General features: G+C 33.8%; 1 protein-coding gene across 7 annotated transcripts in view; it reads right to left on the bottom strand.

Moving 5' to 3' along the window:
- Nucleotides 1-24,297, bottom strand: part of hts (adducin 1-like protein hts) — a 134,797-nt gene that overhangs the window by 22,678 nt on the left and 87,822 nt on the right. For 4 of the 7 annotated variants that reach the window (XM_072528753.1, XM_072528751.1, XM_072528757.1 and 1 more), the window contains 7 exons: nt 18,050-18,264; nt 16,871-17,105; nt 12,220-12,500; nt 10,688-10,909; nt 9,242-9,545; nt 6,640-6,766; nt 1,776-1,895 (listed from right to left, as the gene is read on the bottom strand). In XM_072528753.1, the coding sequence (XP_072384854.1) occupies nt 1,776-1,895; nt 6,640-6,766; nt 9,242-9,545; nt 10,688-10,909; nt 12,220-12,500; nt 16,871-17,105; nt 18,050-18,254 (1,494 nt within the window). In that variant the 5' untranslated portion in view covers nt 18,255-18,264. The other 3 variants (XM_072528756.1, XM_072528752.1, XM_072528754.1) reach the window with 3 other exon arrangements.

Here is a 24,297-nt window from a genome sequence, read left to right as displayed (position 1 = left end):
TCATATAATACAATGATAGACTTTGGGATCCCACCTAAGTTAGTTAAGTTGACCCAACTAACAATGCAAAACGTAAGCTCATGCGTTAGAAATGAAGGAGAAAACTCTACGTTCTTTGACATTAATAATGGTCTAAGACAGGGGGACGCGCTGGCGTGTCTCCTCTTTTTTTATTGCTTTGGAAAAGGCAATCAGACAATTAAATATTACAATCAATGGAACTATTTTTATAGTTATAGTGGGCAGAAGTATAAGAGACATGGTGCAGTGTTGTACAAGGCTTGCGGACGCGGCAAGTGAATTAGGACTTGTGGTAAACGAGGGAAAAACCAAATATATGTTGGTTTCTAAAACCCCCCGAAATATTCAACAGAGAATTCAAATTAACAACCACACCTTTGAGCAAGTCAAAGAATTCACATATCTTGGATTGCTAGTAAATGCAACAAGCGACGAAATAAGAAGATGCATAGCAATATAGGGGCTGAAACGTGGACCTTCTAAAATGATGATGAAAGACTTCTTGGTATTTTTGAGAGAAAAATTCTTAGAAAGATTTTTGGTGCCGTAAATGAAAATGGGCTATGGCGTGGAAGGTACAACTTTGAACTATATCAGTTATACACCGATCCTGATATTGTGAAATTCGTTAAAGTGCAAAGACATAGATGGGCTGGACACATTGCTAGGATGTCAGATCACGAATACACGAAGAGATTAACATTTTCAAAACCAGAGGGCACAAGAAGCAGATGACGACCACGAATGAGATAGATTGATGATGTGGAAGAAGACCTACAGATTCTAAGGGTTAGAAGATGGAGGGAAGTTACCAAGAATCGACAGGAGTGGCGACTTCTTTGTGAGCAGGCCAAGATCCACAACGGTTTGTTGAGCCACTTATGATGAATCTTTGAGCCTTGCACAAAAAGTATATGTTAAATAAGCAGGAAAATGTTCTTTTATCATACATTGATTTGTTATTTATTTATTTGTCCTCTAGATTTGTTTCAGTTATTAAGAGGTTTATTTATAAGCCAAATTAATGCAATGTAAATATTTTACATTTTTACACAGCAATTCTTATCGGCAGTGAAGACGGGAAGTCGTAAATTTTTATTACATTTTTCAATGTGAGATAAAATAAAAATTCGATGACTAACTGGAATGTTTAAGATTAGAGAAACATAATATACCACGTTTATTGGAAATATTCGACATCATTAGCACGTGTAAATCCTACCCTGTCGCCTAATTTCCTATGAAATTAAAATGGTAAATGTTTTTAGGGTCCATTTATTTTTTCGGGCTTGCGTATTTACGAGGTTCACGAGGTTTTGAAACATCTTTAACACGTAACGATTTTGGGGCCCAACGTGGGGCAACACATTTTGCCCCAACGGTCTTGAAAGAATTGTTTATTATATCTGAACAACTCAAAAACTTGATTATCGGGATAATTTGAATCATTGTAGGAATGTTTTCGGACATTGTTAACATTTTCTTTAATGATATGGTATTTTTTTTTTTTTCAAAAAATCATCTAAGAGAATCAACGGAATTTCAAAATCAAAACAGTAGCCTACAAGGAATCAAAATCACTTTTCAATGAAACCAATTTTTGGAAACGGCACAATGTCGTAAGAGGGTAAAGTTTGGGTCAAACGTAATTGCTCTCCCAAACAAAACTTTTTCTGACACTTGGGCTTGCTACATATATGATTTGTTTGATAAAACATATTGTATTTTATTATAATATAAAAAATAAGACTTACCTGTTGTTGTTTTTGTTTGAATTCCTTTGGATTAGTACCTATGGGCACGAACTGAAGAGCCGATTCAATTTTAACGGGTGTGCTGCTTGAATGGCTAGGTGATGATGCTTCGGCTACCCACTGAAATGACAAAACCAGCACATTAGAATGTCGTTTACCGTTATAATTATTAGTTCTTTGAAAATTATTTGAGTATATACAACGTCCGAAGTGTGCCAAAATGTTGCCCTTTGTCAAAAATGTTAGTAGAAAGCTTTATTTGTACAGAATATACATTAAATGTGCTGGTTTTGTTGACTTTTGTATTGATATGGAGCATGCCCTTATAGTAGATACTTAAGCCAACATGAGATTGTATAAATGCAGCAGACCACTCACACATTTTTGACAAAAACTATCTATGAAAATGTATACGACTTAGTAAGTCAATTATCCATAAATATATTACAAAAACATAGTTTTATATATATTAAAAAATTAAATCAACTTCATTAGTGCAAAAAAATAATACAAAAAAAACTAATAATACTCGCAACACAGTTCGAAAAATGTTCACTATATATTCATAAATATAGTTCAAATTTGTCATTTACCTAGTTCGAATTTATTTGTCTTATACAACGTTCACTTTTCTTCTCAAGTGTCCTTAGTTTTACATTTAAAACAAATAAATTCACAAAACGGGATATTATACACAAAACGTTTAATTACTTAAGCTCCATGATCCATATCATTACAAATTCGACAAGACACTTGGCACATTGAGTTTAGGACTGGTTAGCAGATTAGGATATATTATGGCAAAGAAGCGTAATAGGTCAAAGGACGTTATTAATACAATTTATGTACAACAAATAGCTTTATTATAGAAGCACAAAATATTGCAACTTTAGGCCACATAAACAGACCTATATATTTGTTAGTACATTATCTGAGTACACTTATATAGCAAAAGGGACTACCAAAATTATAGTGCACGACAAAAATCAACAACATTAAATTTTTCTTTAATAAACAAATTCGGAAGTCGAAGAAAAGAACAAATACGATTTAAAAGTTGATTAAATGTTGTTCGTTGAAATGAGAAATAATACAGAGTGTATTTTATAAAGCAACACATCATTTTCAACATTTACGAAGTAGTTCATACAAAAACAGGCTTCACTTCGTCGATAGGTGGAAAGCTAATGGTGAACTTTACATTACTTGAAATAGAAAATAATTAGGTCAAATATATATATATATATATATATATATATATATATATATATATATATATATATATATATATATATATATATATATATATATATATATATATATATATATATATATATATTTAAATTGAGTCAAATGATTTCACAATTATTGTATTTTCTTGAGATTAATATAGAACGAGTATGAAACTATCTTCTTGTAACATTTCTATTATTGTAACATTATTTACTCCATTAAATGAAAATAAATCACAATTTTTTTCAATTTGGATTTGTTTGAAGTTTGGGAATTTTTTTTAAAACCTCATATTTTGGATAGAACATTATTTTTATAATTACAATTCTCATTAAGACAGTTAGCTGCTTATTTTAGTAGAACTTTATAACTATCAGATTGTCGAGAATGTTCGACATGAAGGTATATCATACTCTCCTGCAAGATTGTCACTTATATCAAGTGTGCTGCTCTAGGAAATTATTTCAATTATCATTACAAATGATTACCTTTTTCATTCACGTTTTTTAGTAAAGTAATCCTATATTTTCACAACTAGGGAACACTTCTTAATCTATTTTTCGATTAAAAACGCTTCCAAATGTTCCTAAACTATTAAAAAAATTAACTCTCTAACTAGTCTTGCAAATAGATCTTCGATTTCGTGTTTGCAACGCTAAAAATGTTTTAAAAACATTATCCAGCAGCTCCCGGTCTATAAAGTGGTGTTAAGATATGGAGGGTTCAAGATTGCTACCTAGCAAGGTATACCCACTGTATGCTCATTTGTTGGATTTCCATATTTGTATTGTATATCTATATTTTAGATAAAAATCCACTATTCTGCAGTAAGATCTTCGAGTGCATGTTGACATTGCTAAAAATACTCATACACAAGTGTTCTGTAAAATTATAACTAGCTCTCGGTCTATAAACTGTGTTAGATATTATAGTGTTGAACATCCACTTCGCGCATATAATTATTACGACGATTAAAATAATATTATACATACGCACAGAAACACGACCTGACACAGAGGACAAAAAAGATGTTAGAAACAGCAGAGATGAAAAAAAAAATGGCAAGTAGAATGAAACGATCATATGACAACAATGACAACAAATGGAGTAGTAAAGACAGCAAGAGACGATTCCCAAATAGGAAGACTATCAGTATGAAGACCACGAAAACGACGGAACGACAACTTACTGGAGGCACATTGAAAAACAGGCAGAGTCATGTCTACATAAAAAGAAGAAGAAGAATTCTCCTTAATGACATTTTATATACACATAGTAAGCCACATTTTGATCTCTGACTTAATTTTTTTAGTGTAAGCGACATTTTTTTGGTGGGGGCGTATATTGTCACGTTCTCTAAAAAATTTCACGTTTTATGTCACATATTACGTCACGTATTATGTTAGGTTCACAGAAAATGGACGCGCGTCCACACGTGACATATGACATTTGATATAGAACGTGACATTTGACATAATACGTAACATTTGACATAAAACGTGACATAAAACGTGTCGTAATACGTGACATGAGACAAAAAACGTAACATCAAACGTAACACAAAGTGTGATGAAGCGGCTTACTATCTACTTAGCTCTTGGTCATAAATTGTTTTAAATTTTATAAAATATTTAAAATTTGCTACATCGCAAGGGATATTTATATGCAAACTATAGTTAGTCAAACTACATTAGTTTTTTATAAGTCAAGTCAATATATATATATATATATATATATATATATATATATATATATATATATATATATATATATATATATCCATTGATATTACCATAAAAAAATCTCTCTAGCAAAGAAAAACCAGCGCAGATTTTCAGTTTCATACCGCTTCAACCCGAACGACGTTGACATCGATCACGGTACGACACTTTGTTAAATATCTCGTCTATTTACGAATTCTCAGTAACATTCGAAATCACGAAATTGGTTTACAATTAAAAATGAATAAAAATACTCAATTGAAAGGGAAATAGACGAATGAATATAATTATAAAAAAAAAGTATAGATTTATATAGAGTACAAATCGTTTCTTGGGTAATAATAAAGAAACTTAAAGAAGCTTCAATTTTGACAGGTTTGACCAAATTGTTGCTAAACTAAAATTCCTCTGGAAAAATGCTTACACAATATATATATGCATTTTGCGTAAATTTTTTTAGACTTTTCTGTGTGGAAATAATTTTGATAGTCCAAAACATCATGGCACATAACTCTAACACTTGTATTTATAATTAATGAAAATATAATGCTTTGAAATCCTACATAAAAAGCTCTAAATAAAATATACTTTAAAAATATCAACACAATATCGCTTCAATTAAAAATATAATATATTATTAAAATAAAATTGCACAAAATGTTTTTTTTTGTTTCCTTAATTTTATGATATATTGTGCATGTTCATTGTGTTTTGAATTTTCTATTGAATGTTTTGTATAAAGATTGTTAGGTTACTTTTACAACACATTAAAAATTATGAAACTAAGAAAATTCAGTCTACGATAATATTAAAAGTATTGATTTGATACAGGGCGTTTCAATTTTCAACTGTATCTTGTCAGTTACGGTACATAAACTTGATAAACATTCATTCTTTTTTGTTTTGAGCACAAGTTCATCTAAAAAATTAATTTTTTTGTGTAAAATTTCTTTAATAATCGATATATAACATTTTAATCTTAATTCCAAAATGTCACATCATCATCCAGCCTTCTGTGTCCAAAGTTGAACATAGGCCTCCCCTAATTTCGTCCAGTTTAGTCGGTCTTGAGCTTCCTGCAGCCAAGCCTGAGCTTCCCAGCAATTCTTTTGAGTCGTCTGTCCTTCGGGTAAGTTTTATTAGATGTTCCATATGCTAGGATTCGATCAGTTTTTATTTTTCACTAAGTCAGGTTTGTATTTATTTAAGTCAATAAATCAAAATTTGTTTCTTCTGTCTTAATATGTTCGCTATCCCCTCCCCCTTTTTAATTAACGCATCACGCGCTCCAATCGGACCAGTAACAACGGAGATACGATGTAATGCCCTTTTGGCAATGTCGTTGCGTTTAATTTTTCTACATCGAATATTTTATTCGGTACATCCTGTGATATAACATATCACACTGTCGTATAGGTTAAGTCGTTTAGGCAATAAGAAAAGAAGAATTGGGGGAAAGAAGAAGACAGTTTAAATTTGACCTTGACAGAAGATTTGACTGTGTAAAAAGTGGTAGAGGACATTTGGCAGATCGCACCCATGTCTGAAGTGACAGGCAACATTTTGGCAGATAAGACAGAACTGTGAGCCGATTTGACAGACAAACAGAAGAACTGACAGCCGAAAAGAAGACGAATTGGATGACTTGACAATTGACAGACAAAAAAGAACAACTGGCAAACCGAAAAGAAGAATTGACAGTTGACAGACCAAAAAGAGCCGGCCATCTTGGAATTCTCTTAATAATAATGAATGATTAGAAACGCCCTGTACTTTGCTCACTTTAACCTTAAAAGCAGTCCTAAAAGCTAAATGGGAATGTACCTAATATGTTTTAATTATCTATCTATCTTATCAATGACAAGTGTTACTGAAGTTATTTATTTATTTTCGAACTTAATGAATTCTACCTTTGTGATTTTCTTGGGATCGGGTGTACCGGTTTCCAAAATTTCCACTTTCTGATAGGTGTTGGGCGAATTCAACCATCTGCTGCGATCGTTGCCTTTCCTACCGCCTTCAAGTTTTCTCCAGAGTCTGCAAAAAGAATAACCATATTTAATTAAGTATTGATGAAAAAATTATAACAAAATAAATAATATAAAATAAGTAAAATAAGAATTAGATAAAAAAATTACAATAAAGAAAATAAAATAAATATAATAAAAATAAAATAAAATAAAAAAAATAAAATAAAAAAATAAATCAAAATAAGTTATCACAATAATAATTTGTTAAATAGGATATTTTGCAGTTAAAGTGAATAAATGCTATATTTGACGATGAATGCAAGAATGCAACACAAAAAAAAATGAAAGCTACAGAAAGGCGCTTACCCGACAAACTAAGACAACTGTAGAGAATTACCAGACAAAGAGAAGAGAAGAAAAGAGGATACACAAAAGAAAAAAAACGAAACTACCTAAATGAGGAACTTACATATATAGAAAACTTCAATAGAGAGAAATAATTCAGAGCATTCTATAAGGAAGTTAACATCAACAGAAAAGAATTCAAGGCAACCACAAGACAATCCAGAAGTCAGACTGGCGACATATTTACAACAAGGAAAGATGTATTGAATAGATGGGTGGAATACTTTAACCAGGCACTTAATATAGAGTAAGAAGAAAACCTGAAAGACGAAAGATATAGGGTAAGGGGAACAGACGATAGGAAAGAGAAACCACCAACGATTCTTGAAGTTAAAGATGCAGTTAAAAAGTTAGCCAGAAACAAATCACCCGGAATAGATAATTTCCCAGCTGAACTATGTAAAGAAGGTGGCCATGATACCATAATGGCATTACAACAGCTTATAAAAGAAACATGGACACAGAAATCCTTCTCCGATGATTGGAATAGTTTGCACCATACACAAAAAAGGGTTTATCTTTGAATGCTCTAACCACAGAGGAATTACGCTTCTAAATACAGCGTATAAAATATTTTCCACAGTACTACGTCCCGTATGGCACCATATGCAGAACGGATAGTAGGAAAATATCAGGCTGGTTTCAGAGGTGATAAATCGACAATTCATCAGATTGCAACCCTGAAACAAATTTTGAAAAAAACACTGAAATATGCTATTGATAGTCATCACATATGTATAGACTACAAAGCAGCCTACGACTCTGTGAATAGAAGAGAAATATTCAAAGCAATGAAAGAGTTAGGAATACCAAATCAGTTGGTGAATTTAACAAAACTAACTCTTGAAAAAGTTGAATGTAGAGTATGAATTCAGGGGGAACTACCTGAACCTTTTAAAAAAAAAATAACGGGCTGCGCTAGGGAGACCCTCTCTCCTGTATACTGTTCAATCTGGCTCTGAAAAAAGTAATACCTATGTAACAAATCACAACCACTGGTTCAATCAATATATAATAAATCAGTGCAAATCCTGGCCTATGCTGATGATATCAATATCGTTAAGGCAACGGAAAACGCTGTACGAGATTCGTATGTAGCATTAAAAGACTCAGCTACAAAAATGGCTTTAATAATAAACAGCAACAAAACGAAGTATATAAAAATAAGCACGCAACCATCAATTCTACGACCACTTGTTATAGAAAACGACGTCATCGAAGCAGTGAACGAATTTGTATACCTAGGAGCGCTCCTTAACACTGAAAATAATACTAAAGCAGAGATGAACCGCAAAGATTGCACGGCCGACAGATGCTATTTTGGGCTCAATCTCCTCTTTAAGTTCACAATTATATCGAGAAATACAAAAATAAAACTCTACAAAACAATAATACGCCCAGTCCTTGGTTCGGAGACCTGGTCTCTAACAAAAAATAATGAAAACATGTTAGGATATTTCAAAAGAAAAGTATCTAGGCGAATCTAAGTATAAAGGCGAATCTATGGAGCAGTGAATGACAATGGAGTGTGGAGAAGACGATACAACTTCGAACTTAATAGAATATACCAGGAACCTGATATCGTAAAACATATTAAGATAGGACGTCTGACGTTGATAGGGCATGTAATGTGGATGGAACAAAATGACCCAGCTAGAAAAACGACCCTTGATAGACCCATTGGTCCGAGAAGAAGAGGAAGACCCAGAACAAGGTTCCTTGTTCCATCTTGTAACAGTAATGTAGTTGAATTACCAATAAACGTATTCTTTCAACAATATGTTAAATCTGTCTCCGAGAAAATACATTAAAGGAGTTCTAACATCATACCTGCCTCAGATGTCTCCATACGCTAGAATCAACATCACAGTATTCCCTGAACTGACTATATATCAATGATGAAGTATTAGGAAGACTACATAAAAATATGGAAGTCTTTCAAACGGTTAAAAAACGCTGGAATATCTAGGCGACGAAAGTCGTAAAGACAACAGATATTACGTGCTAAAGACAAAAGATCAACAAAGTATGAATAGTAATAATTAATGGTCGTCAACATTCAACAACGAATCAGCACTCACAGAAAGAGATAACCATCCAGAAACCTATTTCATGTCATAAAAACAGCAATGCTTACCCTTGTCTATACAACTCCTCCTCTTCCAACAAATATCCAAGGGAGGAAACTGCTGGGGGTACCTCGACGTCGTTCTTTGGTTTCGGTGGTTCGCCCTTAACCAAGGGATGCCTGTAAATGTAGCCGGTCCTGAATCCAGCGTTGTCCAACATCCTCATCAAAGCTTCGAATTCTACACCGCCTACACGCCACTTTCTTTCTACTTTGCCCTCCAAAATAGACGGTTGGTCCGGTCTGGGAGTACTTTCTGGTGCTTTGTGCGCTGCGTCGTATATTTTTTTCCTTACTTCGTCATTTATCAAAACTGAAATGGATCAAAAACTATTAATTTCACAATGGTTATTATTAATATATCTAGGGTATATATTTGTCCAAATAAACTTTCATGAATCAAATTGTGTAAAAAATTCAACTACATACTCTGGAAGCTATCGAGTGGAATAGAATTTCACACAAATAATTGTATTGGCAATAGAATTAAAGTAAAGTGTTATTAGTTACATCCACTGGTCCGTCCCGCTATTTTCAAATGACTATATTAGACTACTTACTAAGCACATACCGCGTTGGTTTATAATTTGTTGGCTGAAAATTTGCCAGATAACGAGGATATAGTGGACTTTAGCGATGAAGAGGAATGTGAGGTTGAAGAAATTAATCTAGAAGACCACAGCAGCGATAGAACAATACGGTGACGAAAAATTCCAAAATCCTGATTCTATGGAAATACGGCAAACATGGCAATATGTAAACATTTTGTATGTAAGGGGCATAGCACTAAGACTGCATCTTGTGAAAATTGTGTGCTTACTTAAGTGGAGGAAGAGGAAGATTAGGAAAAAAAATTAGCTTAAAACGGGATAATTCCCAGGAGTTGGCTGTATACCATATAAGTTAAAAAACTTTTATTGTAAGTATAAATTTAATAAAAAAATCCAAATGAATTAAGTTCAGAACGTTTTCAAACTAATCAGTCCATCTTCAGTGAAATTTTGGAGCACTTACGTAGTTAACCGATAAACCAAACAGTGGTTGGATTTACGTTAAAGAAAGCATACTTAAAAGTATTCTATTATACAGCAATATGCCGATGTAATTGGATCACTAACTGGAAACCATTTATTCGAAGTAAAATTTGGGCAAACTCCCGTACGAAAGTTCAGATGTAGAAATTTTACTTCGAGCAGGAACATATGGTTTGTGATATGTTTTTCTCATTGCCGAGCGCCCACTCATGTGATTTTTAAAAGCGCGCTCGCCCGAGGGTTAATATTTGAAGTAAACTTGTAGACTTTTTTATAAAAATAATACTAATTTTATAAATAAATACGATGCTGTGGCGTTCTATGTTTATCAAAACTAGTAAGTTCTTTTGTTATTCTAAGCAATGTAATCAATACTATATAGAATAAAAAATGTAAATTAAATACACATTTATGTTCTTACCTAAATTATCAATGCCTACAGGAAGAAGTTTGAGCTGTGATTCTGAGGCTAAAACGGTATTTCTGGCATTGAAGAACGCTTCTTCAATGGTCGTTCCACAACATAATGCTCCTTGATTGGTCAGTAGAAGAACTTTATTGTTCGGTCCTAGGTTCCTTGCGATTTTGTCCTTTTCCTCGGGATCTAGATGGCCGCCTAAGTACATGTGTGTACTTACTTCACCTAAAAGAAAAAAAATGTTTGTTAAAAAGTTTTCATTAATTTATAATAGAAGAATAGAAGTATAAAATTAATGGAGCAACTAGAATATTTTTATTTCCCGAGGAAAACCTGTTAGTGAAACTAACAGAAAAATTATGATTATCTACTATACGAGGACGGCCTGATAAGTAGTTAGTCTTAAAATAGTTTCCTTCTAGCTGGATTCACTTGACCCAGCGATGCTCCAACTTCTTTAACCTTGTCTGAAAAATACGTTTTCTCGAAGCCTGCAAAATAGGTCTCCGTTATAGCGATGACCTCCTCATTCGATTCAAATTTCTGCCCAGAGAGTAAATTTTTCAAGTTTGGAAACAAAAAGAATTCGCACGGGGACAAATCTGGAAAATACGGTGGACGGGGCAGCAGTCCGTAGCCTAATTCTACCAATTTGGTCGTGGCGACGGCGGAGGTGTGAACCGGTGCATTATCATGGTGAAAGAGCACTTTTTTTCGCAAAATGGGCTATTTTTTCTGCAATTCGGTGTCGATTCTGCTCAATAATTCGACATCGTAAAGCCCTGTTAACCAAGTTAACTGAAAGCTCACGGCACCACAGCTATCAATGAGTAGCATACGCGGATGATCTTGTACTTCATAAAAAAAGGGATAGCAAAAAGAGGAAAATCAAAGTAGTCGGGTTCTTAATAAATGAAAAAAATAAATGTAGCAAACACATTTATAGAAAGTATCAACACCTGGTAACCAATACTGAAAGAAGAAGTCAGCAATAAAAACAAACCAACATTAAAGAGCTAAAACCAGGTCAGAGACACTTCATTTATATAACAAACTAAAACAACCACAGAAAGATCAGAATTTCATCTCAAAACATGACAAGTCAACTGTCAAATTGGTATTATTTTATTGGTATAGGTATTGTTTCAAATGGCGCTAATTAGATATCTTAATTGTTATAAACAAAGCTGCTGTCACTTAAAACAAAGGGACTAACTTCGTCCCAAATTGTCCTAAGATACATTTTCCTTTTATTTAATATGTAGAAAAATGTGAGCTTTCTAAATATGAAAAAATAGTTTTCCTACAGAGAACAGTTAAAAAGTTATTGTAATTGTTTATAAGCAAAAAAATATTATGTTTTTACAAAATTTATTTTTAATAAACTTGATAGAATGGTCCTTCTTCTTTCATAACCTACACGCAGAATTGTCCTACGCTTGTTCTACTCTTCCGACTAAATTATTTTGTTTGTGATCTAAATTGAAACTGTCTGACTAATAAACTATAATAGTAAAAGTAGCAGATTTCCTTACCTATGACAACAGACTCCTGGCTCAAAGGCATCAGTCCTTGTTTTAACGAAGATACGGCTACTACGGAAGGAGTGTGAACGTGAATGATGCATTTGATGTCTGGTCTAGCGGAATGTACTGCTGCGTGGAGTGAATACGCGGTAATGTTGACGGAGAAGTTGGTTGTGCCTTGTTCGAGGACCGCGCCCTGCATGTCTACCTTAATCAAACTGGAAGCTGTCACTTCGTGGAAGAGCATTCCGTAAGGGTTGACCAAGAATTGTTCGTCGTCTTGGTTCAACCTAGAAACAATAAAATAATCGATACAAAGATATTTTTCAATAGATTTTAGTATATAGTAAGAAATTATGTAGTTTTATTTTGATATATTTTTGGGTAACTCTTGAACATTTAAAATGTTTTAAAAATATTTTTAATTTAGCAAGAAAAGTTTAACTCCACTTTTGACAATAATTTGCCAACGTTGGAAGATGTGTAAATAAAAATGACAACAGTGTTAGTGTTCAGTGTGCATAAAAGAGATATCTAGTTTCAAAAAAGACTCCTCGAACACCAAACACCCGCCTAAAAATCCCAGAGCAAATTTGGATGGGGACGAAGCAATATCTACGTTCCAAAATCCTTCAAATATTTACTCTACTTATACAGTACGTAAATCTTTCAGCTAGACATAGGTAATATACATTGAGGTAATTGTGGCAACTGCGCTTTATAAAACCCGCTGCTATCGTCATTATTCGTTATCACTATTCGTTATTCAGGCCGCAGAAGTTTTAACTTTTAGTATCAATTAAGTCTCTATTGGGTGTACATCGTCGAGGGAGTTACTTCTGCTACGTAAATAATTAAATGAAAATGAAACATATTATTGTATATTTCTTTAAGTTAACATTAATAGAAATCTTTAAATATTATTTCTACGCGTATATAATAAAATATGTCTAGTGGCTGTAATGCCAGTGTACTCGGCAAAGTGATTCTAAAAAAGAACACACCTACCGCCTAAATATTTCGTGTTGGTATCATGTGACCTCACGGGCTATGACGCGGATGACGTGCAACGGTAAGTAAATTAGATGAAGTATAGATCTACATGGTGGGAAAACAGCCTTTAAGCATAAAAGCAATTGCCAATTCCATTATCCAATGCTATAAAAGCTAAGCCGAAATTACCACAATTATTGATATCTAAGACATGTTTTTATGTGAATTTTGTTACAATTTGTTCATAAAAAAATAATTTTGAAGCATTCAAATTCCATTTATATTTGTCGCTCTTTGTTAAGATATCCGTAACTCTCGCGGAATTGTTTATGAGGTGAATACACTGGGTTCGGTGCATTTTGATCACACTGTAAACATATTTTATTGAGTAATGTCCTGTCAGTTTATTCCGCGACCAAAATATGCGCGAAGAAAGATATAATTAAAGTACAGTCACGTGCTTTTGTTTTCCTGTATAGTTACAAGGCTTATTAATAGATTGAAATATTAAACGATTCGTCAGAGGTAGTGACTCCAGAGGAATTCGTAGTTATCTTTCTAAGCAACAAACCACAAATACGTAAGGTACTTCTATTTTTGGAAAAATACAAAAAAGTACGCATTGTAATGAGTGATAAGATATTTAAATTTCTTATGAAGTATTAAAATCAGTACCAAAAACGGATTCTAACCTGTGGTGTATATTATTACAATCGGGCCTGACTTTGACCGATAAGCAATTTTATTTTAAGTTAAGATTAAGAAAAGATGTTTTTTTACTCAATGGTGTCACAGTATTTCCTGTGACACATAAATTATTTAAAGCACTGTACTCTGCAGAACTAACCTAGAACAAAAGGCTTCGTCTTTTGGAGACTTCTTGTTGCCTTTTGAGACTGCTTGTTGTAAAAGATAAGAACCAATGCTAATGTGTAAATTTAATTTTTTACGTTTAATTATTAATACTAATAATATTAATTAGATTACATATTGGTGGCTGTAATTTTAAGAAAACATTTAATGAACAAAATAATTTAAAGCTTTATGTTAGTTTGAACACATAGCGCCACCTAGGAAAGAAATCTAAACTACCAACTGACATGAATAAACTTATGCCAAATAAAGTACCAAATAAGAAGTTATTTGGAAAATAAATTGTGTTTTTTGTAGTTTATTTGAGACTTTTTTAAGAGGTTTAGATTAAGTAAACCGACATTGATCTACAGTGCTAGTCAAAAGTCCGTTCCACCCCTCGTATCTTTTGAACGGTTATACTTATAATAGTGAAATCTGAAGGGAGGTAATAAACAGACGTAGGCTTCTTAACTAGTCATAACAAGTTACGTAATATTACCTGTTACATCTGTTTATTACCTCCCTCCAAATTTCAGTATTATAACAATAACCGTTCAAACGATACGAGGAGGGAACGGACTTTTGACTAGCACTGTATATTCTGAGAATATATTGCAAATAGTTCTTAAGCGACCATTTTAATATTTAAGACTTTTTTGAGAGGTTTAGTTTAAATAAATCGACAGTGATCTATATTCTGAGAATATATTGCAAATAGTTCGTAAGGATGAGGAAATGTGCTGACATAGAGAATTGTTAAAAAAGCCTGGAAAACCAACGACATATTACATGGAAACACAGGGGAAATGATACGTTTTAGTAATTGTAATTTTTTTCATTAAAACAAAAAAAAACTTTCAAAATAACTTCTTGTACTGTTATTTTGTGTAAATATATAATTTTTCTGGAAAAATATTCTTTCTTTCGTTATTTCTAAAGACTGTAGAAGACCTGAACGTGTCAACAATGCTCTCTTTTTCTTTTAATCCGACCACGTAATCCCTCAGGAAATTGAGAAAAAGTTCGACATCGTCACGAGGCATTCATCATTCTACGAGATTTCTCGAAAAGGCAGGAAAATTCGCTGGAAGCGAACAGTCACATAGATCAATCAATGACAAAGCGTAGGCTTCTCAAAATCAATTACCCGAAACGAAAACCGGAGAAAATTGACGACTTATTTAATTATAAGTTACTTTTGTAACAAAAAAAAAACAAATACAATTGAAGGAATTCGAAGAATATAAATAATTCATATATTTGATCAAAAAAATAGATGTTTTGTGAGAACAACACTTTTACACATACGTTTTGTTTCATTCACTTCAATTTCACATTAATGTGAAATAGTGGCTTGGTATTAATTTAAGTTTATTGTGGTACTGTACCTGATTATAAGTTCGACTGTAGGTTTTTGTATTGTATCCTGTTTAAAACTTGCATTAAAAAAACTATGACACCAGAAGAAGTAGCACAAGCTGTTGCTTTACAGGATGATGGGAGGAGCATTCGTTACATCGCAAATGCTTTAGAAATTTCTCGAAGTACAGTGTTTGATGCAATACAAAGATTTCGGGAAACAGGTCAATACTCCAGGAGGCCAGGTAGACGAGAACCACGAGAACTAAGAACCACGTCAAGTTGAAGATCGCTTTCTTAGGTTACAGGCGTTACGCGATCGTACATTATCAGCACCAGTACTTGTTCAACGATTAAAAGATGTCCATAGAAACACAGTTTCCGTCTATACCGTTCGAAGACGCTTAAATGAATATAGATTAAGGTCCAGAATACCTGTCACGGGACCTCTATTAACAGAAGATCACGGGCGGCCTAGGATATGGAGAAGAGCTGGTTAATGTTATCAGCAATGTTGTTTTACTCCGAGAGTGCAATTTGGAGGAGGTGGTATAATGTTGTGGGCAGGCATTTTCCTAGAGGCTCATGCAGAATTTGTTACAATTCGAGGAGGCAATTTGAACGCTCAACGGTATATTCAGCAATGTTTGGAAGATCATGTAGTGCCCTTTGCCCCTATATATAATAATGTTTTCTATATATATTATTAATGATATAAATAATGCTCGTCCGCACATCCCAAGATTAACACGGGATTACTTGGATGAAGTTGGGATTCGTTTATTACCGTGGCATGGAAAGCATGTCCAGTTAATTTTGCACCCCAGTGTAATATTTTTTCACAGAATATTTGCTCACAGAAGAGCAAAAAGCAGTTCGCGTCAATTGGTGTCTAAAAACATTGGAACGGTTCAACAAAAGAAGCTCAAAAAACGTTTATAGTGTTGTTAGTGGAGATGAATTTTGGATTTACTACTACGAACCAGAAAATAAACGCCAATTCGCTGTGTAAGTGTTTCACTATGAGGAAAAACCAACAAAAGTGATCAGTTCTCGAAGTGTGTCAAAGAAAATGGTCGCACTTTTGTGTCAAAATCGGGTCATATAGCAACCATTAGTTTAGAAGATCAAAAAATAGTTACTTTTGATTGGTATATAACCGTTTGTTTACCAGAAGTTATCAAACATCATCCTACATCAAAACAACGCAAGTGGTCACACTGCCCAAAAGACAATAGAGTTTTAGAGCTTCTAAACATCCCCGTAGAATACTTTAATTTACTTTGCTGTAAAACTATTGTGATTACTTTGTGCTTAGTAAATGCTATCGAGTTAATGTGTATACCATTTAGCTAGACATAACAAAATTTTAAATGTTCTTTTAAGAAGCCGTCATTATCAATTATAAGTAGAGAAACATAACCTTTTAAAAGCCCAATAAAATATAGCTTACCTGGCAGTTATCAGTGTACTTGAGCCGTAAGCCCAGCCGTACAAGTCGATCAACCTGTAAAGGCAGGCCAATTTACATCTAAGAATCTTTTCTCCCTTGCCATATCCCATCGACTCGATTCCTCTAATATCGTTAACGGGAATCACACAGCTCGAACTCTTGAAGACGTTTCCGCCTTGCCTGTTCACTCCCACCATGTCCGAAATTTGTTGGAGAAGCCCACTCGGTCCGGATCCTAAAGAATACAAAATCATTTACTATTTATAGTAAAAAATATTACAACTGTTTATTGACGTCTATTATATTTTTATATTAGACTTTTGGTTTGGTCTTGTCCCATGGATTTAATGTCCAATGGTAAATTAATTAAGAATAAAAATGGCGGATAACTGGTTGGTAAAAGCTGAACTACAACTTTTACGTAAGGGTTCTGCAGACGATGTGATAGACGAAAAGAAGAAGACTTGACAGCCGCCATATATTGACACCTGACAGCCGCCATGTTAGATTGGTGAAATGTTGATAGCCACCGCTAGACATATATATTAACATACACCGACCAGTCTGTAGGAAGGGAAGGAAGGAAGGAAGGAAGGAAGGAAGGAAGGTAGAAAATCCTTCTGACACTTCTGCTTTACAGCCTCCACTTGTCCTTGAAAGCGGCAGCATGCAGATTCACGTTTATCCAACAATAAATACCACCCTTGAAGGCTAAGGCCTAAACAAGGTTAAAACGTTGGTCATCATCATCAACCAGTCTGTAGAGCTAACTGACGACGCCATCTTTTCTGTCGCTGTTAGTTGTGTCTCTATCTTACATCAAGTAAGTATAGCAGTATCTCTTTTTGTTGGTGAGAGAGCGAGTGGGAAGTTTCAATGTGATAGAGAGAGACAGATCGAATACCTGCAAAAGATGTTGTCGTCACTGCTAGTTACTGGCATGCTCAGTCTATGTTAATATATACGTCTATGCTGCACACGTGTCATACCTGGCTACAATCATCGAAGGATGTTTTCTCACGATAGGCAAAATTTTCCCATGCCGAACCGCCCCAATGTACAGAATGGACATTAAGACAGTATGGAGTAGGAGAAAAAAAAATTACTAGTGAAAAGCAAATGACATGTCCAACGAGGAAATTTAGATATACAAAAATATAAATTGAATTATTCGCTTACCATCTTTTAATTGTGAATCTAAGATCCTCTCCAGTTCTTCCCTGAATAGCTTACTGTTCATTATCATCTCTACTCGTTTCCTTCGTTCCATTTCTCTCACATCGGCGTCTATGTCTACTGGTCTCATTTTGGCCTTGTCATCGTCTTCCAAGTCGGAAATACCGTTGGTTTGGGGCGGTTGCTCCGCCTGACTCGTATCCGTCATATTATGAGATCTGTAAGAAGAAAATACATGAAATTAATATAAATAGGTATTCAATATACAGTAAAAATTTAAAATATGTTAAAAGAAGAAATGTGTCGACAATAAATTCATGGTTGTTTTTAACCTTTACCTTAATCTTTACTAGTATGAGATATGGTGTGTTGTTGATTTACCGGTCTAAACCACTTTGGAGCTATCCAAGAAGCTCCTTCGAATATGTAGTTAAACGATCATATAGAGCAAAAGGAAATATGAATTTAGATTTAGAGGACAATATATCAGAAAGAAGATAGATTTTTTTCTGAAAAACATGAAAGAAACGTAAATTCATGTCAAAAAACAACTTTTTTAAAATTTATTATTTAAAAAGTAAAGCAAAACAAATAATTAAAGAATAACCCAAAAAATTAATGCAACCTAACAATAATTACCAAATTGTCAATCAAGGAACACTCACTACACAACAGACTAACAAAAACCTATTATCTAAAAAGGCACTATCACATTCTCTGACCTATGCCACACAACAATCAAAATGGTTCGAATACTCAAAAGGTGAGTCAGGCCCAAGAGATACCATAACAGGTTTTTAAGTACATACATTACGTCGTTTCGTTATCATATCACAATGATGTTGATTATTTCCCACAGCTCGTTTTAGTAGCATTACTGGGCTTGTTTATTTTAATAAATATAATGAATACCTTCGTATAGACGTAGTGGTATTTATCTGTGGAAATTGATTAGATAATATGGTAACAATTTAAGGGTAAATAACCATAGACGATAAGACAACTTGGTAAATATTTAACAGTGTTGTGATTTAAATAATTAACTGGATTGTTGACTTTGTTGGACAAAAAAGTTGGCATTTTGTTACTTCTAAGAGGTGTACCGAACTTATAAACAGCAAAAAATAAATATATTCATCAAAAGAACATTTATTATTGTTTTTAAGGATCGCTACTGGCATTATTTATATTTAGCCTATAATATATTATATTGCATTTAATAATGACGTTGACAGTGCTCGTTTATTTCCGGGAACAATTCTGGATGTAAGGCACTCTTGAAGTTGATCAGAAGATTCAGGATCTTCTCAATGATAAATTGTCGAAGTTGTACACTCAAACTTAAAGCTCCCAACAAACGGAGAGAGACAAAGAGGATAGAACTAGGAAAGAAGGACGACATTCTCCCCGAAGGGTAAAAAATAGCACAAGAAATATACTTCCGTACATATACAGCTTCCAAAAATGCGACGAACCATCTCCCTTATCTCACATGCCAGCAAAATAATTCTACACATAATCAATGAGACTGAAAACTTTCATATGAAGAGAAATCCCCAAGAGAAAACTGGATTTACCAAAGGTAGAGATAGGTGCTCAAGAAAACCTTCTAAACAAGACAAATAATAGAAAAATCTAGGGAATTCATATTCCACTATTGACTATACATTTGTTTTATAGATTATCACAAAGCGTTCGACATTGCCAAAATGGAAACGCTTGTATCCTGTATTCTGTACTGGATGTATCCTGTCTCCACAATTATTTAATATATATGGGGAGCATGTTATGGAAGGATGGGAAAAGAGCATCTCAATAAACAACCTACCTTTTATAGATCAAACACCCCTTGCAAACGGCCAAGAAGAGTTAATTGATCTCGTACAACTGGTTGAAAACGAAAGTCAATATTTGATCTGCAGTTAAAAATATCAAAGACAAAGATCATGTTAGTGGATCGTGGTAGTGGATTACACTACCTTTGGGGGATCATTAATTGCAGAGACAGATACAGAGAAAAAAGTGTTTTTTCTTGAAGACAATGGATCAACTGCGATTTGACAATGGCAAAAATTCATGAGTTGGGCTTCGAATTGCATTCTCATCCAGCTTATTCTCCTGATTTGAGTCCAGAGCATCTAGTAACTAAAAAATAAGAAAACCATACATATCTCTGTACAGTTGATTATTTTAAGTTATTAAAATAGGAAAACGAGAATTTATTTTACTTAGATTCCTTCTATCCTCACAAAACTCGGTACGTAGGCATAGGCATACAGAATTCACTCGTATGCAGTTGATAGAAACGACCATGTATTTTTTATGTTTTAATACCCCGTATCCGATTCTGTAATACAAATTTCAACTCGCTTACCGAGCGATGAATGAAAAGCTCGAGTAGGTTAAAGGTCGCCGGCTAAATTGACTATTCAACTCGTGACCTCATCTCCCAGTTTACGGTATACAAAATGGTCGCTTCGGAATTGTTGCACTTTTAAATTGTTATGTATATTCAAGGTTATCAATATAGCTTTTAAATTGGTATTGTGCGAAATTATAGTAGACCCAATGTTACAAAAAAAGAGATGTATAATTATATTTCAATTATTTCGACAGTCGGTATTTGAGTTGGAAAGAATCAGGTCCAAGGAAACATTTGCCGATTAACTGACCATGGCAGAAATGGCGTGAATCTGCAAAAAATCGTTATTCTTGTTTCTTAAGCAACAAGAAAATAAGCTGACATTTATATACCGTTATCCCAGCCATTAAAGAAAAAAACAAGTAAATAGGAATTCCTACCCACGGACCAGTCAGACCCACCGTTTATAAATTTTCTTACCATTACGGGACATGCGTTATCTAAAGGCAATAGACCAATTTGCAAATTTCTAACGAACATTACTTAGATCACTTCCTAACCGAGTATTGTTTTTGATATGTCTATCCATGATGAATGCTGGCGATCATCATGAGAACATCAATCTTGTCTGCAATAACGCGGAAAAGCTGCCCAGATGTTGTGTTAAACTGGATTCTGAGGTTGTTCAACCAGGATATTTTTCTTGTTCCTGGACCTCACCTTTCAAATAATTTTCCCTGCAATGTGGCTTGTAGGAGACCATATCTGAATTAATTTCGCATAATGTGTCCGAGCTTTCGAGACTTGATAGTGTTCAGTACCTCCCGGCTTTTCTTCATTGTTCTGAGGACCTGTTCAGTCACATCTCAAACGCTTCAGAACTCTTGCACATATCTTCGTTCAAGGTCCCCGATTCAACACCATAAAACAAAACTGAGAAGATCTACTATCGCAGCATTCTTACTTTTATATCAAGAATGTGCGCTCTTATCTCCTGATTGTTAATCCGTTCTTCATTTATTATGGTGCTGAGGTAGTTGCAGTACTTCACTCTTTCTACTGGGGTTTGGTTGCAGCACAGTTGACCTTCTGTTAGCTTTTTCTTGTTAATTATCATGAGATTTGTTTTCTTTGCGTTTATATTGAATCCATATTGTTGACTGTAATACGTGATTTTGTTCATAAGGACGTCTTCTAGGTCTTTTCCCACTCTTCATTGTTTTTAATGCGTGTAATATTTCTTCTTTTGTAATATATGTACCTATTTCTTCTGACGTAAGTTCTCCATATGTGCTCCAGATCTCTTTCATCATCGAACAGTTCGTCGATATATTCTGCCCATCTTTGTATTTTCTCGTCCGTCTGTGTTATAGTAGTCCCGTGTCTATCCAGAAGTGCACCAGCGAGATTTTGTTTTCTTAGTCTTGCCAGTTCTTTAACTTTCTTGTGTAGGTTAAACAGATCATATTTATTTTGAAGGTCTTCGATCTCTTTGCATTTCTCTTCAAAGTATTTTTCGTTTGCCTGCTTTTTCATCTTCCTGATCTCGTGGTTTATCTCCGTATTTATTGTTGTCTTTGTTTTTAGATTGTCTCCGTTGTTCCATTATATTGAGAATCACGTCATTTATCCATTCTTCTTTTCTCCGATAGTTATTTAAATACTAATATAGTTACCAACGACCTAATCGATAAGAAAGCAATAGAAGATAAACTTATACCTTAATTAATGATTCTTTCCTGTTTTTATTCCATTGAAGTAAGTTTTTTCTCGGCTTTAACACATAACACCCAATAACCCAAATTGCTCGTTATGTAAGAACTTATATTTTTCAATTTATTCAAACTAAAAATGTAAACGACTTTGAATTCAATTATAAAACTGGTCAAATATTTATTTTTAGCCACAATGCAAACAATAACTTTCACTACAGATAAATAATTATGATTCACATCAGATATTACGAAATTTACCAGAATTTGTGAACTGTGTTGTTGGTTCGACGAAGAATCTGTCGGCCTCTTTTTCTATTCAAACAACCCAACAAAGAACGATTAATTACGTAAAATAGACGTGGCGATAATAATACACAAAGGGATAATTGGATAATTAGTAGTTTAGGTGAATGTTTAAAGCTTTACATAATTTGTACAATTATCGGTATGTGTGTACAAAAGTGTAATTAGCTTTTACTTTATAATTATACTTTTTTTTACATATTTTAATGATTGTAACGTTCGGAACATCATGAACAAATAAAACTTTTACTACCACGTGATAAACTATATTTGATTCTCAGCAATTTTATTTGTTTTTTTTTTTTTTAAATTAAGATCACTAATAATTAATAAAGCTATTGTACTGTACAGCTTTTAAAAATGTAAATGTATAATAAAACATATATACATTCCACAAGGAAACTAAATTCCTGTAGCTGGCTGTATACCATGTATCACAAAAAATTTATTTAAAAATTCCTTTATAAAAGGTAGGTATATGATAAAACACCATATCGGGCTACATCACACACAGAACGTTTCGGCATTAATATCCCATCATCAGTGTTATCTGGATTTACATGTTTTGAGCCACTAAATACATGGGTAAAAACCCTTTAAATGTTGTTAAATTAAATTTGAATTACATTACTTGATTTTATATAATAGGATATTTAAGTTACAACAGGAATAGATAACATGCCAACGAAGACTCCACTGGAGGTTGCTAGTCCTGATACAAGTGTCTAGGAGGACTCGTGGACACCTGTTGCTATCAAAGAATTGAAATTCAAAGAAGAATTCCTGTAAGGTTATTTATTCCTAGAAAAAGTTCTTCAGTTTTATGAGTTAATGAATCAGTCAGAGCCACCAACTTCCACTTCCCAAGCTGGTAAAGAATTTTCAGCTAGCAAATGATAGCTAACCGGGTTTATAAAAAGAAATGCGCTTCATAATATCAAGATTACAGGAGAGAACGCTACAGCAGATGAAGCAGCAGCAAAAATAGTTCCACAGGAGCTAGCGAAAATTATTGAAGATGGGGACTATTGTGCCGATCAAGTATTTAAAGCTGATGAAACGGGAATGTATTGGAAAAAAATGCCTAACCGTACTTACATTGCAAAGAATGAAAAAACTGCAAGTGGACATAAAGCAAGTAAAGGTCGATCAATATTATTACTTTGTAGCAATGCATCAAGAGATCAGATGTCGAAACCGCTTTTAATAAATAAATCTCTTAGACCACGTGCTTTAAAAGGCAAAGATTTAAAACAACTTCTTTGGATGGCTAACAAGAAAGTAACAGTAAAAGATGGGTGGAAGCAATTTTCTATTTTTGATTGTCTGATTCATGTTGCATCTGCTTCCGCTCAAATAAGACCAAGAACTTTAAATTCCTGTTGGAAAAGGGTTTGGTCAGCATGTGTAACTAGCAATGCAACCATTCAAACATCGACACTATCAGACGAAATAATTAATTTGGCACATGAAATTGGCGGAGATGATGTTACATAATACCTTCAGCCACGATGAATTGCTTGTGGATTATGCAATAAGTAACCATGATATAATTGAACAAACTTTAGATCTAACTTTAAATGGCGTCGTGAGTCTAGAAGATGATAATAATGAGAAAGTAAAACTAACCCCCTCACTGCCAAATTAATTCGAGAGGGTCTTCAACTTTGCAGTAAATTAGAAAATCATTTTCTTATTAATGACCTCAATTCTGAAAGAGCATTTAAATTAAAGCGTGAGCTGGAGAACTGCATTTCAGGATATAGTGAGCTACATAAAAAATTACTAACATCATCATCGTAAAGTTTAATTACTGATTACATTGTCAGAAACGGAAGAGCTACACAGATCTAGAATGAAGTTTGTGAAAA

The sequence above is a fragment of the Diabrotica undecimpunctata genome, chromosome 4 (genome assembly GCF_040954645.1).
Source record: "Diabrotica undecimpunctata isolate CICGRU chromosome 4, icDiaUnde3, whole genome shotgun sequence".
NCBI lineage: Eukaryota > Metazoa > Arthropoda > Insecta > Coleoptera > Chrysomelidae > Diabrotica > Diabrotica undecimpunctata.
This window is presented reverse-complemented; position numbering and strand designations above follow the sequence as displayed.